General features: G+C 31.7%; 3 protein-coding genes and 1 non-coding gene across 11 annotated transcripts in view; 1 reads left to right on the top strand and 3 right to left on the bottom strand.

Moving 5' to 3' along the window:
• The window catches only part of LOC111482433, a 23,672-nt gene extending 5,644 nt beyond the window's left edge, over positions 1-18,028 (bottom strand). Inside the window, exons 1-2 of one of the 2 annotated variants that reach the window (XM_023128205.1) lie at positions 18,024-18,028; positions 9,051-9,056 (exon numbers count right to left, since the gene is read on the bottom strand). The gene's annotated coding sequence lies outside the window, so the exon portion shown is untranslated. Of the gene's footprint in view, positions 1-9,050; positions 9,057-18,023 lie in introns of those variants that run through there. The other variant, XM_023128204.1, reaches the window with a different exon arrangement.
• On the top strand, positions 135-5,021 carry LOC111482437 (flowering time control protein FCA-like). Of its 7 annotated transcripts, none has more exons than XM_023128212.1 (10): positions 135-697; positions 1,171-1,241; positions 1,372-1,450; positions 2,027-2,109; positions 2,297-2,348; positions 3,057-3,107; positions 3,266-3,475; positions 3,706-3,872; positions 3,967-4,134; positions 4,435-5,021. In XM_023128212.1, exons 1-8 carry the CDS (start codon positions 589-591, stop codon positions 3,711-3,713), a joined length of 663 nt encoding a protein of 220 aa, XP_022983980.1. In that variant the 5' UTR covers positions 135-588; the 3' UTR covers positions 3,714-3,872; positions 3,967-4,134; positions 4,435-5,021. The 7 variants fall into 7 exon arrangements, with proteins under 7 accessions (XP_022983980.1, XP_022983982.1, XP_022983978.1 ...); XM_023128208.1 differs by having other exon boundaries at positions 139-697; positions 3,266-3,521; XM_023128209.1 differs by having other exon boundaries at positions 139-697; positions 3,266-3,521; positions 3,967-4,140.
• Positions 5,501-7,506, bottom strand: LOC111482434 (probable WRKY transcription factor 68). Its single transcript, XM_023128206.1, has 4 exons — positions 7,070-7,506; positions 6,802-6,951; positions 6,536-6,738; positions 5,501-5,961 (listed from the first exon to the last, which is right to left on the bottom strand). Exons 1-4 carry the CDS (start codon positions 7,405-7,407, stop codon positions 5,735-5,737), a joined length of 918 nt encoding a protein of 305 aa, XP_022983974.1. The 5' UTR covers positions 7,408-7,506; the 3' UTR covers positions 5,501-5,734.
• LOC111482542 lies at positions 13,494-13,689 on the bottom strand. Its single transcript, XR_002718232.1, has one exon. It is a non-coding gene; the product is annotated as a U2 spliceosomal RNA (small nuclear RNA).
• Positions 18,029-18,049: the final 21 nt, after the last annotated feature.

Raw genomic sequence — 18,049 nt, 5'->3', positions numbered from 1 at the left:
TTTTTTTTTTTTTTTTTTTTTTTTTTTTTTTTTTTTTTTTTTTTTTTTTTTTTTTTTTTTTTTTTTTTTTTTTTTTTTTTGTAGAAATTAAGTGTTTTTAAAAAAAAAAAAATGTGTACAGAGGTGACTTGGAAATTCAAGGTCAAGATGGATAAGGGTATTTTCCAGATGATCTCGTGCGGAAACTCGCACCGAAGTTTTCGTGGTCATCTCTCTGTCATCTCCCTCGTTTGTCTTCGTCTTCCACGTTCAATCGCCTCATCATTTTCAGGCCTCGACTAAATTTTTGTTGTTCGGTTCCAATTCTTCAAAACTGGAAGAGGCACCGCCCCGCACCGTCATGGCCCTCCGACGACCACCGCCCCAATTTCAACCACCAGTTTGATCCTTATGTTCAATACCCCAATCACCATCCCGGACACCCTTTTGGCCAGCCCAATTATCCCCCACAGTACTCGCATCATCCGCCACACCGCCGCAGCACCAGCCTCCGTTCCAGCACCCGCCACCGCACCAACAACCGTATCAGCACCAGCAGAATAACTGGAACCATCCGGAGTTCCACAATCATCCCCCGGATTATCGTCGATGAGTGAGGGGTTTGGAAACGGCGGTTTGAGGCCGAATTGTGGGAATCAGAATGCAAATTTGGGGCGTAAAAGGCCTAGAATCCATTCCGACAGAACGGTTCCTGCAGGTATAATTGTTTGATGAAACATGAAACGTAGAAAATAGCTTCTTTATATTTTACACTAATATAGAACGTGGAATGTATCTTGCACTTCTAATCCTAATTGAGCTAATTACCTGTCGTAGCTGAGCTTAAAATTCCCAGCTCAACGATGAACTGAACTTAAAGATTTCTCTTATAGATTGTAGAAATTGTAGCTCACATTGTTTTCCTTATTGGACTTTTTTCAATTTAGAAGTTTTTCTTTGGCACTCTTAATTCATCAAAAGCTACTTTCAGCCAATTATCTTTCTTCAAGTATTCCAAGACTTTTAAGTTATAAGTCAAGATCTACTCTTAAGAACATCATAAGACTCTTTCTACTGTCTAACATTTAACATGAGACACAGGGAAACTTTTTAGTTCATCAACTATCTGATATTGCCTTTCTTTGGAGCAATTTGTTTAGAATGAATGTCATTGAGATATATATATTTCAGATCATGCTGAGGCTAGTGGCCTCGTGAGATTGTATGTTGCACAAGTTCCCCGAACAGGAACCGAAGAAGCTGTAAGTTTTAATTTCCACAGTTTGCCAATTCATATAACTTTGTAGGCAAGTAGTTCTTTGGGAAGGAAGATTGATGATCTTATCTCTTGTCATTGATCATAACTGAAAAATATTAAAAAATTTGTTTCAGATTCGTCCTTTGTTTGAAGTCCATGGAGATATTGTCAAGATTGTAATATTAAGGGATAAGACAACTGGTCAACAGAAAGGTCTTTTGTTTGTTTTAAATTTAATTCCATTTAATCCTTCTGCCGTTTAACGGGTTGATTAGAGTATCTATATGCTCACTTCTGATCTTCATACTTAGGGGTACAATTATGTGGAATTGTCATGTTTTGGTTTGTTTACAATACTTTTGCACGGAGTGTTAGCGAAAACTGAGTCTGGTGACGACCTTGCCTTTTGGAAATGAGGAAGCAGGACACTCTGAATAACACAATATATCCTGACAAGTACTTCGAGTTGATTCCAAAGTGAAGCTTCCCCTTGTCAATGCAAACTCTAATTTATTGGATCACTATCATCTTATTCCTTCTTGATTTCTCAGAAACACTTATTAATTCCTGTTTATTTATTTATTTATGTTTAAGTTGACTTTATCACGCATCTTGGATATCATCTTTAATCGAAGTTCTATGTCTGAAATATCAGTTCTAAAAAACAGCTTCGGTATATATGAATAATCTTTTATTGTTAAGATCCAAATGGATTCTGGTTACTGCATCTGGCTTTATGCTGTCGTTCATAAAAATAATATTAAAGCAGATCTATGATTTCCTCTTCAGGTAGTTGCTTTGTGAAATACGCTACCTCGGTTGAAGCAGACAGGGCAATCAGTGCTTTGGACAATCAGTATACTTTTCCTGGAGTGAGTTATTTTTTATAGCCGATTGACGAACATATTATATGAAACACTTTTGCTTTTATTTTGAAAGTATGTTTCCGATCAAAATAAATCAATAAATGACTAATGAGTCACTATTGCTGTTTCTTATAATATGTAGGTAACTCAATTGATGTCATAATAACTTTTCTTATTATTCTTTTTATAACAGGAACTGACACCTATGAATGTGAAATATGCTGATAGTGAAAGAGACCGCCTTGGTAAGTTTCTGGCATTTCTGACTTCCCGTTGCATCACTTCGACGTATTTCTTCTTTATCTGTGCTGTATTATTTGCATCTTAGCAAGGCTATTCACTTTGCAAAGCGAGCATTGTTGTCTACTTGGTTCTTGCATTCTATGTTTTGAGCATTGCACGACCAAGGTGCACATGATTCTGATTGTTTCCCATAAGAGGCAACCCCTTAATCAATTACCTCATCACTTGGCTCTTTTCAATATTTTTTTTTTTTATGTTTTATGTAGGGAGCCCCTTAATAATTCAATTATCATCACCAACTCTCCTGAACTTTGTATGCTTCCCCTCCCCTGAGTCCGCTACCTCTCAACTTGAATGTTCATTTCTTTAAGGGTGGTGAACCAGAATGAGTAGTTCTATCAATGTCTTGATGCTATGCTCTAGCCTGCTGCCGATGATATCATCTGTTTCCCCGTATGAAAGTGACAAACCCTCTAGATGGATATCTCTTGCACTGCTGCGACATGAGCTAACAATAATTAGTTTGTTAAATCATGGCGTTAGGCGTTTGTGTTTCATAAATGTGTCAAAAAAACATTTTGACCATACATACGTTTGCATGATATGCAGATATAATATAGGTTATTTGGCGTGATAACTATTGTTTTATGTTTTTTGGTCTTGTTGGCTGTGTCAATTTTCAATCGTTAAACATCTCTCTCTCTCAACAGAGGCAACAACATTTCAGGCAGTCCGAGATTCAGTCATCCTCCACTGTTTAGGTATATTGTGTACTCGGTTCCTTTTGTCTAATTTGATAACATAAATTGTTTTCTTATTGGTGTAACCTTTTGTGGACCTGAGTCTTCTCTTGGTCCTCCTGCTGGAGGATGTTTTCCTAATAATTCATATCCTGGACAACAAAATTCTACAATTTTAGGACTACCAAGGAATGCTTCACAAGCGACATCCCATGCCCCTTTGGCTCCTAATGCCATACAGAAACCACAACCCCCCCAAATACAAGAACCTCATCATCTTTTGCTCAAATTTCATCTCAACCAATGCAAGAAACACAGAAAGTTTGTCAGCCTCCAATGCAGACTGATTTTTCTAAGATGCAGAATCAGGAGCGTTGTCAACAGCCCTGGTAAGATTCATATCTGCAGCAGAATTTACAGGTTCATGAGAATACGGTATGAAGGTGATCTGAAATATAAAATCCTTGTAGGAGCTGTAAAAATAAATTGAAGGTAAAGATTATGCCATGATTGACATCCTAAAAGGCTGAAAACCTGACTGCGGAAAATTACTGAAGTGGTCATTAATGTCATATTGTCATGGTAACTTGTGTGTGTTCTCATTTATGTCTTTGTGCAGCCTCCTAGTGCACGTGGCGTTCAAACCTCTAGTGGTACTCCCAAACCACCTCGGAGGCGTCCAAGCTCTCGGGTAGAAGTTCCTTTGGAGTGTGATTGGAGTGAACACAGCTGCCCAGACGGTTTCAAATACTATTATAACTGTATCACCTAACCTATGAAAGTCTGGTAAGCTTTATGTCTTCATCCATCCGCCTTTCCACGGTTGTTTCCTATTTTGTGGTGCAATTTATGATAGATCCCTTTGAAAATTGGTCCTTAGTGGGAGAAACCAGAGGAGTTTGTCTTGTTTGAGCAACAATTGAAGCAGGAAAAGCTTAAAAAATCGAACCATCAGCTTCATTCTTCATTAGCAGGTCTCTCATCTCCAGAAGTGCTGCCTCAGCCAAATCTCTTGAGTCAAAAACTTGAAGTCCAATCTTCCTCAGCTGTACGAGTTAGTATTCATTCATACATATACATTTACATACATACATTTGCCCTTGCATTCACTATAACTGTTCCAGCTATATTTTGTCATGTCCAAAATCACTCTGAAATAGGATTTTAATCATTCAAAATCAGTTTTGATGGTATGAAAATCGTGTTTAAAAGTTCAAAATCAAGCATCAAATTGGTTGGAATGATTAAAAACATGATTCGAAGTGATATTTAATCATTTGAAAATCACTCTCAAACGAGAATGCAATTTCTGTTCTCTCTAATTCTTTAATATGCTCAATTTCTGCAGGAGTTGGATTGTATGCTGACTTCAATCCAAAGCAAGTCCTGTTGTAATTCCAGCCTGTGTTTAACAATGTTGTCTAAGTTATTAGGAAGGTTAATTAAGAGAGTTCATCATGTTGGCAACGAACATTGACCCTTTAATGTCTAGTCATTACAATGTGAATTAGGATTGTAACTGAGACTACATGTTAGCTGCTCGACTCGCAACTTAGACGTTTGGATTGCTCGTGTAAAGCTGGTGTTCCTTGTAGTCTATCAACTATTTATCCTGCAAACTCTTGGTGTAGTATATGGATCACCAAAAAGTATTTTGTTCCTCTCTCCAACCGATGTGGGATCTCACATGTACGAGATTAAAGGATATCATAAATTTAGTGTACTTGAGATATGCATCGAACTTCTGTCGATAAGTTGAGAGTATTCATTAGGTCAACTTGCTCTGTATATATCTTTTTATTAAGACGTTTTCAAATTTGGTTAATCATAGTTTAGTGGTCTGCAGGTGCCTACAATAGTAGACAGACAATTGGGTATGGAGGTTGGTTCCCATCAACTGTTATGGAGTAATTTGTAATAAGAATTTAATTCCTGCATTTTTTTTTTTTTTTTGTGAAAATATTTTAAAGTCATTTAATTATGGAACACATATATGTAATACATTCATTGCCACGATTGATTGAGATTTAATTCTTGGTTTCTTCAATTTCTGTTTTAAAAAATTTATAAAAAAAAAAGATGAAAAGTTAGGATTAAGTTTTGAATTTTGTTTGGGCGCCTCCATCTCAGGCTAAATTTATGGAGTTTTGATGGGCAGTAAAAGTACAGCAGAGACTGTGAAAAGAATATTTACCCTTTTTGATGTACCAAATCCCAAAGTTTTCACTCTCATAACTTTCATATGTCCGTTCATATTTCCTCAAAGTTATGGAAATCTTTTTTTAAGATGCGCATTTTAAAATTGTGAGACGGGTAGCAGGTTAATGCAGATAACACTTAAGTTTAGACAGGCATCAAAGCGATGTACCACAAATAGTAGCGACTAAAAGTGAAATGTTATCTAAGGCAGGTTCAAAATTTTACCTCAATTTTTGTAATGAAACGCAATAATATTCTCTGCTTTGCTTTGCTAATGAGAGACTTAGTTGGACATCAACAAAAATTGAACCTGAAAATGATTAATGGGGTTTTTGTTTTTGTTGTTCTAACCTCTTTTCTATGAACAACACAACTCACTACTTGCCTTACCTAAAATGCAAACTAAACACCACTTTTTGAACTTCAACTAATATTATATTATTGAATATTCACTCCTGTTTGAGCATGTGGGCAGGAATCACATCTTGAAGCAGCCCGTGATCTACCAGAAATGTAGCATTTGGGTTGCACAACCGTTTCTGCTGCAGCATTCCGGCCGCCGCCTTCCTTGCTCCTATGAGGTTGTTCATGTTGTAATTCGCTTCTAAATGCTGGGAATTCAAGAACGCCGGGTTTTGTGTGTACTCATCACACATCGCTCCAATAATGTCGCCATCTGTTTGTAACAAAAATAAAAATAAAAAATTAATTCTTTCAAAATTTAAAAAAGTCATTTCAAATTTCCTCATCTAAAATATTCAAACTTTTTTTTTTTTAGCAAACATTATTTAATGTTTAGTTCTCCCTATTACTCCCTGATTAGTGTGTTCTCATAATCCACCTCTTTTCGTGTCTTGTATGGAATCTCACAATCCACCCCTTCGAACACAGAATGGAATCTCATAATTCATTCTCTTCAGGGTCCAGCATTTTCGTTGATACTCTTTTGAAGCTTAAAACTTTTCTCCAATCGACGTGGGACCTCCTTCCTAATCTATACATTCAGGGTTTAGAGTCCTTGCTGGCACACTGCATCGTGTTCACTCCCTTCGGGTTCAGCCTTCTCGCTGGCACATTGTCCAATGTCTAGCTTGATATTTGTAACGGCCCAAGTCTATCAATAACATATATTATATCTTCCTTGAAGTCCCTTTTGGACTTCCCCTCAAATTTTTAAGACACTTAAGTTTTCATGTTTTGTTATACGGCGGAATTTGAAATAATTGAAAATTTGAAGGATTGAAACCAACCATGATTGTTGTTGGTAGGTGGAAGGCAGGGGATGGGTGGAAGATGGATGCAGGGTGGAGTGGATGGTGGGGGTGGAAGAAGGATTGGGGTTGGGTGAGTGTGTTGGCCTTCGTAGGTGGTGACCAGGATGGTTGGATCATTGGAACATCGCTCCACTCTCTTCTTCACATTGCATGTTGGAGTGGTACACCGATAATAGCTCCTAACAACAACATAAATTTATGGATAATTATTCAAGAAATAAACAAAATATATATATACATACCTGGGAAAAGGGCTGTTTTTGACAGCTTTTTGGCCGTACTTCCTCCATCGATACCCATCTTCTAGATGATCCACTTCACTCTTCGTCATGAATGCAAATCTTCCCTCCTTCTCTCTCTTCTCCTTCTTCTTCTTCACCTTTTTGTTCAATCTTCTCAAACACCAACCAAATGGTTAGGATCGCACAACAATGAATAACACAAACACAAACTAATAAAATTAAATTGAATACTAAAAAAAATAGTGAACAAGAGAAAAAAAAAACAAACTTTTTAGTGGGATTTTGTTGTTGTTGTTGTTGTGGGTTGTCGTGGACGGCGGTGGGGTTGTAGTTAACGGCATCGGTAGAGGCGGAAGAGACGGAGGAGGAACAATTGGGGGTGGCCGGAGGATTTAAAACGTGGGAAGAATAGCCCTTGAATTCATGATTCTTAAGACCAAGCAGCTCCAGGAAGGCAACAGAACATTTTTCACCATCTGGGAAATCGAAGAATCCGTTTGATCTCATTTCATCGGAAAATGGGAAAATCCCGCCGCCGCCGCCGCTTGTGCTAGTATCCTCCGACTTGATAATCTCTTCCTTTTTCTTCTTCTTGTCCTCCTCCATAGCCGAACGCTGCAACCCTTTGTCCAAGTTTTGTTTTTTTTGGTTGAATTTTCACTTTTATCTCTCTAGAAACTTGCAGTTTAAGAGAGAGAAAAATAGGGTTTGTACAATGAAGAGAGAGAATCAAAAGGAATTTGTAGGTCATCAGTTCGTACGGACATGACACGAATTTCCTTCCATAATATTTCGTTAAAAAAATATAATTTTAAAATTAAAATTCTGATTCTAATATTTTTTATTACAAAAAAGCGTTATAATTTCAATTTCATAATATAATTTTTGAAGATTCTTAATTTATTATCTGTAACATTGACTCAATAAAATTAAATCTTTTTTTTTTTTGTAAAATGGATTTATTTATATAATAAATAGTAAATTACTTGACCGGGAACCGGCTGATTTGTGAATTGTGAATGCGTTGTTACCATACTCTTTACACGTGCGGATACTAGGCTAAAAGTAGACCTCGCACGTGTATTCCGATCAATAGAATAAATATGGCCCTTTCTCTCTCTCTCTCTCTCTCTCCTCTCTATCCTTTTTCACTTTTGCTTTATGAATTTTCTTTTATTTTTTATTTAATTAATTTCTTTTACAAACCCATTTTTCTTTGCATTCAAATTGTGTTCACACTTCATTTTCCCTGCTTTTCACACAAATATTTAATATTTTTTTCCTTTATAGTATTTCATTTTTAAATTATAAAATAACTTAATTAATAAATTAATATTAACTATTTAATATAAAATAAACTATTTTATTAAAAACAAGATTTATTAGATACAAGTTCGCCCTTACAAAATAAATTTTAAATTCTTATAAATAATATTTTTGTTATATTTCTTCCATTTATTCATTATAGACATTCAAAAATATCTAACATAACAACCAAAATTTAAAACCCTAATTACAACAAGATTATCATATTTATCTAAAACTAACACATTAATTTGTATTTTTTTTTTTTTTTTTTTTGAGGCATTTGATATTTATAGCTCAGCATGATGCATGTCACCCAATTAAGGTAATGTAAAGAATATATTCCTACATTGACTGAAGCACATGTAGGAATATATTTGTTTACACATACCCTCATCTTACATTACCTTTATAAATACTATCACATCTATATAATTAGTCGTGATATTTATGATAAGAGTACGTGAAATAATCGAGATAAAAAAAATACTATTTATAATCACTATTATAACTTCGTGGGTAGATGAAGATAAAAGAATTAAGAGTTACGTATATTTTTTTTAATAAATTGACATATTATATGTAAAATTAAAAAAATATTAAATATAAAAATTATATTTCTCTCTCTCACTCACTGCTGCGTCATCTTCTTCATCTAAAATTTGGTCTCCTCTTTTCCTCGTAATTTCCTTCTTCCCCATACCTTTTGGTCGGTTATTTATTTATTTATTATTATTATTATTATTATTTATTTATTCCTTTTTTGGGATAATTTTAAATGTGAACTTGCAAAAGTTGTGTCCTGTTTGCATTTGAGGTAATGCCTTGTTTTGGTTAAATATTATAATTATTATTATTATTTTTTTTTTTGTGCTTATTCTTCACATGAAATGATAATTTTATGCCTTTTGCATCCACGTCCCTCTTCTTTTTCAATATTAAATCCCATGCTCTCTTTTAGTCTTATGTTTTCTACTTTCAACCCTCACAACTTTTGTTATTCTGATTATGGCACCTATTAAATCAAAACAATTATGATATTTAAATTTTGAAACAAAAAAAAATATATATTAATTATTATAAAATATTTTTTAAAGAAAAAGATATGTGTTTTAATTGAAATAGTAAACAATAATAAAATTAAATTGAAAGATTTGTCATAATTAGCATTTAATTCCGCTCGTGGAATCAAACACAATGTCTAACAACCACATGATCATACGGTGGACCAGTCTCCATCAGATCCGCACATCCACGCTTCACAATTAACAAAAACGCCGTAGATCGTAACACGTGGAGCTCATGGGTCCCGTAACTTCATCACGTCCGTTAGATTTCTCACGAAATCAGTGGCCATCACGAGCCCACGTTCTTGTCAGATCTCGTATTGGACGGCACGTTTTAGGGGAAAACAATCATTTCATTTGCTCAATTTGTGTGAGCCGCCACACCGAAATATTTCTTTATTTTTTTACTTTATTATTTATTTTGTATATATATATATAAAATTGCCCATTCACGGGAAAAGCATAATTCCAACACAAATATTAAACATCTGTATAAAATAAATTACAAAGAAAAAATGCATGAAAAGCCACTTTCAATCTTCTAATAATCATATCCTAATCTTTTTATTATTATATTATATTTCAATAATTCAAATTTGCAAGCTTCACACGCATTCCAATAAAGTGTGTGACAAAATTAATTAATTCACTAAATTTAATTATATGTTCATAAGTTATATTAAAAAAAAAAAAAAAAAAAAAAAACTCATTAAGACTCATTTTTAAATTGAATAAAAATATTGTGTATAACGACCATGTGGCTTTCGTTTCGCGCCTCACAAATTTAAATAATAATAATAATAATATGATTAAATAAATATTTTATGTTGGTATAAGGCCAAATTGCATAGAAAATGAAATTATATATATGGGAAGAGATTAGATTAGGCAAGCTGTTAGGGAAATATTAAATAATTAAGGTTGTCTTATGTGACACGTCCTCTAGGGATATTGTGACCATATAATAAACGTTATTAATAATAAAAATGAAGATTTCATAATCTTTCAAACATTATAATATGAATCAAATCACGTTAGTGGAAAACTATTTTATTGGGATTTATGATTAAATTGACGTGTTATTATTATTATTATTATATAATTTTTAAAAATATCTTATTAATTATTTAAGATTATGCAATTATAAATATGCCACTGTTTGACTGACATTGCTTCCGCGCTACGTTTGGGAATTTTATTTACTTTTTAATTCTAAAAAAGACAAAAAAAAAAAAAAAAAAGCATACTGTTTATTTATTTATTTATTTATTATTTTATTTCATCCTTTCCTGTAATTTTCCCCCAAACAAACAACCTCCTTTTGTTTCATTTCCGTAATGTTATTGATTAAAAAAAAAAGTATTATTTCAAGCAAACAAAAGTAAAATAATGGTTTAAATTCTATTTTAATTTGAACTAAAATAATTATTTTGGTTATTTATATTATTTTACCTCGTAATTTTCGTTTATAATTTTGTGTCGATTAAAATAAATACTTTAAAAATGTAATAATTAAATCAAATAGCTTCAAAATTGTCGAAAATAATTTTAAATTTGAAAGGTATGTTTTGAAATAAAAAATTTCAAATTTTAAATTTTAGGAGCATATCGAACGTCGATACACTTGTGCATGTCTGCCACTATGTAATATTTAAACGTAAGTGAGTTTAGAAGTCCAGAAATTGGTGATTTGTTTAAGGTATTAATCCCCATAACCCAACAGAAAGAGATAGGGAAAAAAGAAATCTTTGAAGGATTGATTATAGATATAGATTAGATATATATGTTGGTTAAAAACCCACCATTATTGTCGGCTCATAGGCTATGAATTTGCCATATACTTTCATTATGTATAAAGTCCCACCTAACCATTACTTTAATTCAAATCATATTTTAATTTTAAAGAAAAAGAAAAAGAAAATTGTCCCCTATCTATTAGGGTGAGAAAGTGAGGACTTAGATTAGCTCATTCGTTCTAAGTCAGTTGGATAGTATATTTTCAGACGACTCTAGGTCGATTTCTCGACTGATTTGACTTGGGTCTAATATGCTCAGACTCTTTTCTACTAATTTAAACTCTTCAAAAGTTAGTGTGACTGTCTTTTTAGTGAGTTGAAATTATTTGTAATCATGTTTAAATTATTTTATGCCAGATTAGTTGACCAAATTTTCATAATAGAATTCTAATGTATGACTGTGGGACTCTTTAGGTAGAATCAAGGGAGTGCAGTGGTTTTGGTCTAGACCAACTAAGTAAGTGGTTCTACTATCGTTTGGTTGGAAGAATTGTTTTATGTATGATGGCACGTGTTCAGTGACTCTGCACGTGTCATATGTGTGATATCCAAACAAGCGGCTCTACTATTGGTTTGGCTAGAAAAATTGCTTTATGTATGATGACACGTGTTATATGTGTGATATGGTTGGATATGTGATGTTATGTTATGCTACACTATATGATATGCAAAATAATGTTATGGTATAAACGAAATGTCTATGTTATGTTACGATAAGTTATGTTATATTATTACATGCCATGATGTACTATGATATGTTTTGAAATAAGGAAATCTATGATGTACAATCTTCTATGCTATGATTTGGAAGCATTGTTAGGTATGAAATGATGTCTAAGAACTATGTACTCATAATTACCAAGTTTAATATATGATAAAAGAATGAGGGTTGTCTTGCATTATTTATTACACCATGATGGAAAGTATGGGGAGCTCATGCATATTGTATGCTCACGTGCATAGGTACGGACACGTACACTATAAGACTGAAATGACCATCATGTTTACCATGATGCTATGACGGTCGCTATTTCCGTCGGGCGTCCAGCAACAGCCCATCATCGATTGCTAGCCCGACCAACAGGCCTAGAGGATGTGTGAACTCGCCTAGTGGACCCACACTTGCACATGTGGGTCGTGTGTAGAGTAGTACTACACACTCAACTTAGCCCGAACTGGAAAGCCGCCTAAGAGAATAAAATAATGTTTTAAATGATAAGTCCCTCATGTTACATATGTTTGCATTTCATGACCTTAATAGTGGGATCACTTACTTGAGTATTTCTTAAAATACTCAAGTAATGTACTACTCTTACATTTCAAATAAATGCAAAACACCCATATACAAATGATGGAGGTAACTCGTGGAGACCATGGAACTGGGGTTGGGGTAGTTGCTTTTCATCTTATTTTATAGTCCTACGTTAGATTAGGGCAATGTTTTATTTTCTAATTTTTGAAAATATTGTTTATTTTTGTTTCTTATATGTTTTTGGATCGATCTAAAGATTTCTTTTTAACGTATAAGTCTATGACATCATTTTTTAATTGTGATATGATTAACCGATGTTGTTTAACTAATAATTAACACATTTTTAAACTCTACGATTAATGTGAGATAAGGATAGTTAACCATGGTTAGGTTATGGGGGTGTGTATAAAGGTTTGTTTAGGTAACCAGTAACCAAATAAGGTATTGGATTATGGTGGATGGTGAAAAGTTGCGGCCCACTATGGCCCATTATCATTGGGCCACTAATGGATTGATGAACCAGTCATCAGCCGTATTCTAATACTGCAAGAACATATGTTAATGGTATCAAATTTATGGACCTGCTTAACTTATAAAAATTGTACAATTATTGTTTTATAATATTACATCATTTATAATTTATTATATTATACATTAATTTTTAAAAAAATGAATTGGGTTTATAATATAAAATACTGTATTATTTTTAAAAACGTGTTCTAAATAATATAAGTTGTTAATAAAAAAAAAAAACATGCATACAGATGCTTTTGTAATCCAGACACAAATACCCCCAAATAGAAGAAATGAATATTTTATATATATTTATAACAAAAAAAATGCATAATTTAATTTGCGAGTATAAATAAAAAATAAAATTATCGCTTCAATCATGAAGTTACCAAAAAACCAAAGACATGGCAGCACTTCCATCCTCCTAATTATCATTTCCACCATTAATTAATCTTCATCTCATTATTTAAATAAAAAAAATATAAAAAAAAACCCTTGACCATTTCTTCAATAAAAAAATCAAAGTATTAATATTTATAAAGTAAAATCATTATTTGCTTTTGAAATATGACTAAATTGACACAAATACTAAAAACAAGTTGAAGAACTGGATATTATACTTGAATTTATTTTTATAATTGAGAACAAATATTATTGTTAATATTTGAATTTATTTTTATAATTGAGAACAAATATTTATTGTTAACCATTAAGACCGAAAATTGGAGAAAAGAAATAAACCTTAGAACTGGAGATTTGGAGGGGTGCGCCAGGCCCAAGCTGTAGTGCAACGCTTGGACGACACTTGAAGGCCCCAGTAGCAAGCTACTGTAGTGGGCCCTCCCCCTTGAAAAATTAATTTAATATCATGTGGGCCGATGGCCCACGTATCAGATATTAAACTGATAAGAACAGATACTACACTTGATCTTAGCCAAAAGGCCGAGAAAGGTATGCTTTGGAAAGCCATCCAAACGCGCTTATATACTCGAGAGTCGTGCTCCCAACTTCCAATCTAACGATGTGGGACAAACTGGTTTCAAGTTGCCTTGCGTTTCCACCGATTTCTGTCTCACTTTCTATTATGGTAACACTTATATGTATTATAAATTATGATTGATTCTGTCATTTACAAATATTTTGTTTCTGATTTTTAGTTCCAAAAATTATAATATAAGTTAATAAAGTGTGGTAAATTATATTCTGATATTAAGACCTACCATCCTTTTTGGTTTAGTTTTTGTCTTTTGTTTTTGTTCCGTTCTCAAGTTCTTGAACTTATGAAGTTTTATTTTGATCAATTTGTTAATATTTCTCAGAGTTAGTTTTTATTAATCTAATGACATCGAACCCTTGTTTCAGCTTGGGCTACTGAATCCGCTGCTTTCTTTTTTGATATCAATATTTAATAATTGTTTGTCCCTACTTGCTGCATCAAAAACTAAATCACAAGTTTCTGATAAAAAAAAAAAAACGTGTCATTCCAAATCTTTCAAAATCAAACTTCCTCTTAAACATTCTTATCGTTTAGTAAATGATTCTAACTTATGATCACCACAAATAACATAACCCTAAATGGGCATGAGAAATCGAAGCATTGTACAAACCTTCTATCTAAGATTTGGAAATAATTAAGTTGAAGCTAGGGTTTTATGAATTGGAACGGCAATTTGACAGAGTGGAAGATAATTGAATCTTCCCGTTGGTTCAATAGTCAGAAGAGAAGTTGGATCTTGGGCGAACTTGTGATTTTGGGTCGGATAAGTTGACCCAGAATTGGATCCGGAAACCCAGCATAACTACCCGACAATTTATATTTTTAATTCAGTTGGAAAATATTATAATTATCAATTATCGCTAAATATATACATTTTAGTGCTTGATGTTGGAGTGCTTTTTCCATTTAATAAGCTGGGGATAAACTTACATTTATTAGCCTTTAATAATGTCCACGTGTTTTCCTTTGTATGGACGAATTTATCATCCTACAAAATTGGGCATTTTAAATTTTATTTCAGTTAATTTAAAAACGTACCATATTTGATTTTGGACCCCACATTATTTAAACGGTTTTTAAAAATATTTTATAAGATTTACTGGCTAAATATATATCTATATATATATATATATATATATATATATATATTTAGTTTTGTATTAATACGGAATATATATTTTTAAATACCTAAATATATAAAATAATCTTACAAAATAATACATATCTAAATAAAAGGATCAAATAATTTAATTATATATAAAAGGGGCAAAGGAATAAATTTTATCGTCCTTTTTTTTACAAAAATATCTAATGCACTTCTAATTTTATAGTAACTCTCAGAAATATTATTTTGATTTTTGAATTTTAAAATTTATTATATTTAATTCTCAAACTAAAAATGTCTATTTTTATTTCTTGTCTGATGATTATTTTGATCCCTGCACTTATTTATATAACTTTATTAACTAGCACACATTTTCAATAATTATGTGCCTAAAAATAAAATATAAATACAAACAAAAAAAAATTAAAATAGTTCAAACAAATAGAAACTAAAATACAATAAACTTAAAATTTAAACCAACTTCAACGATTATTTTTTAAAATAAAATTTTAAACAAAATCATTAGTGCCACGTGACCTAGCCATTGTTTGTTTTACATCATGCAGCTTCTGAGAATAATGAAACATTATTTATAAGAGTGTGAGAAACTCTCCATAGCATATGCATTTTAAAAACTTTAAGGAAAAACCCAAAAAGGAAAATTCAAAGAATAACTTAATGATTGGCTTCACAGTTTAGCTCATATAATTTCATCTTCATTTATCGGTGTCACATAGTCCAACTCCTCTAAACTCCATCTAATGCTTGGGTACAGGAGAGTTCAGAAACTCTATGACATATATGACCCATGTCACTTTAGACAACTTATTACTACCACCAACTATTTCAACATTATGCAAACCTTGTCTCTTAGATCTTGTACATAATCAATGAATAGTTGGAGACCCTCTAAACAATCTCTACCTATCAACTTGATGGTAATGAAATCACATATTATATTCAACCATAGCTCTACTGTCACACATATCACATGCTTTTAATAATAATGCCATAGTTGTACTCATCACATAACATATAACTTGAATAAAAATTTAAATAGTTACCATGATCACTGAATTACTTAATGTGTTTAATACGTCTAATTCAATCACTTATCATTCATAAATTCAATATACACCATAGAGAGCTTTCTTTAATAATAAATTCAATATACACCATAGAGAGCTTTCTTGAATGTTAAGGATATTTAGTAATAAATTATAGTTTACCATATATACTATATTTGATATTTTATTATAAGGCAAATAAATATTTGCCTTATTATTATAGGTATCTTTCCCTTTATTGTTATTTCCATTTATTACTATTTCCATATTCTTGTAATTCATTTGATTATAAATAAGATAACTTTCACACCATTTAGGTGGTGTGGTGGATTAATCAAACATTCACAGTTACCATGATCACTGAATTACTTAATGTGTTTAATACGTCTAATTCAATCACTTATCATTCATAAATTCAATAACAATTTCCATTCGCCACACTCAGATTAAATGTTGAATACAATTTGTGAGCTTTGAAAAAAATCGTTTGGGTTAATTTAATGCATTATCCAACTTAATTTTCTATCGATTTTTTTTATTACTGAAATTAGTGAGAGATTTTTATTCAAAATTTTTGCTAAAATTTAAGAGTGAAAAAATTAATAAATCGAATGTTTAAGAGTGAAAATTGATTTTGTTTTTCTTTTTATTTCCAAGTTTTCCATAGTCCCATAATATATATTTAATAAAGCTAACCTATAGTTTATTATGGAGCAAACCTTATAGGTCTTAAATTTGAAATTAGAAATTGTGAATACAATAATTAAATAATTAAATAATTAAATGAAGTGAATATTTAGGAAGTAAAATAAATTAGAAGGGAAGAAGAAAATTGTTGTTATTATTATTATTATTATTTAAAGGAAAAAATGTGGAAGTGAAAATGATGGGCAAATGTCAATGATGACCGAATTTCGAAAACCTAACAAACCAACCGCTAATAAAGGCGGCTTCCCTACTTTGACTAATCTACCCCTTCCCCGACGCCCGTTCTACCCTCCTGCCCCCCCTCACATTCCTATAAAATAATAAAAAAAAACAGCTTAAATTAGGATGAATTTTAGAGAGGTAAAAAACAAAAACTTCTTACCGGCTAAAAGTAATAAAAATAATTTTAACTCTAAAAAAAATATCATAAATTTTTTAAAAAATAAAAATAAAAAATATTTATTTTTTTATTTTTTTTATAGTAATCGATAATATTTTGTTTCAAAAATCATTTTTAAAGGGTAAGAATGATTTAATATATATATATATATTTTTTTTAACTTTAAAAGGGTTTAAAATATGCCCTTTGAATTTTCAAGATTTTTTTTTCCAAGACTCCTTAAACTTTTTTAAAAAAATAAAAAAATATCTTTACTAAATAGAGTAACATTAAAATATTGATACATAATCTATGAGGTATGAATAGACAATTTTTAACTATATACTTAGATTTAACTTTTTAATTTCTATGAGTATTTTTTTAAATATATTACTAACAATAAAATTATTTTTGAATTATTTAAAAAGAAGAGGAAAGATATATATATATTTTGTTAATATTAGAGATTCAAATATAAGTGTGTTTTTTTTTGGTTAATTTAGTTTTTTTATATTAAATAACTTACTGCAGTTGGTCGTATAATCAAAATAATTTAAAATAATTTTTTATTATAAAAATAAAAATCAAAGGTGAGCAATTACCCAACCAATAAAAACGTTGGAATTAATCATTATTGTTATAACTTCTTTAGTGGCAGTTAAAAATGCACTAATTACCACGAACTACAGTAATAAAATAGATTTAAAAATTTTGAATTTATAAAGGACGATCAACCTATGAGGTAGGTGGTTAAATATTGAGGGAAGACGGAATAAATATAAATGTGAAAAGTTGAGTAATTAAAAAAATAATTTTCTCCCAAATAAAATGGAAATGGGAAGATTAATAAAATAGGATGGTAAGGCAGAGAGAGATAAGGACAAGAACAGTAGAAATCCCAGTGACGCAAACATCCTTTTTTACCGTTAATTTGTCCTTTTCCGTTATCTGCGCACGTTAGAATTTTGATGCAAATGGCAGCCCATCAACCCCCCCCCCCCCATCTCTCTCTCTCTCTTCTTTCTCTATCTACTACTCTGCTTTCTCACGCATCGTCCA

The sequence above is a fragment of the Cucurbita maxima genome, unplaced genomic scaffold, assembly GCF_002738345.1.
Source record: "Cucurbita maxima cultivar Rimu unplaced genomic scaffold, Cmax_1.0 Cma_Scf00007, whole genome shotgun sequence".
NCBI classification, from domain to species: Eukaryota; Viridiplantae; Streptophyta; class Magnoliopsida; order Cucurbitales; family Cucurbitaceae; genus Cucurbita; species Cucurbita maxima.
The sequence above is the reverse complement of the archived record's forward strand: the minus strand, read 5'-3'. Positions and strand labels throughout refer to the sequence as shown.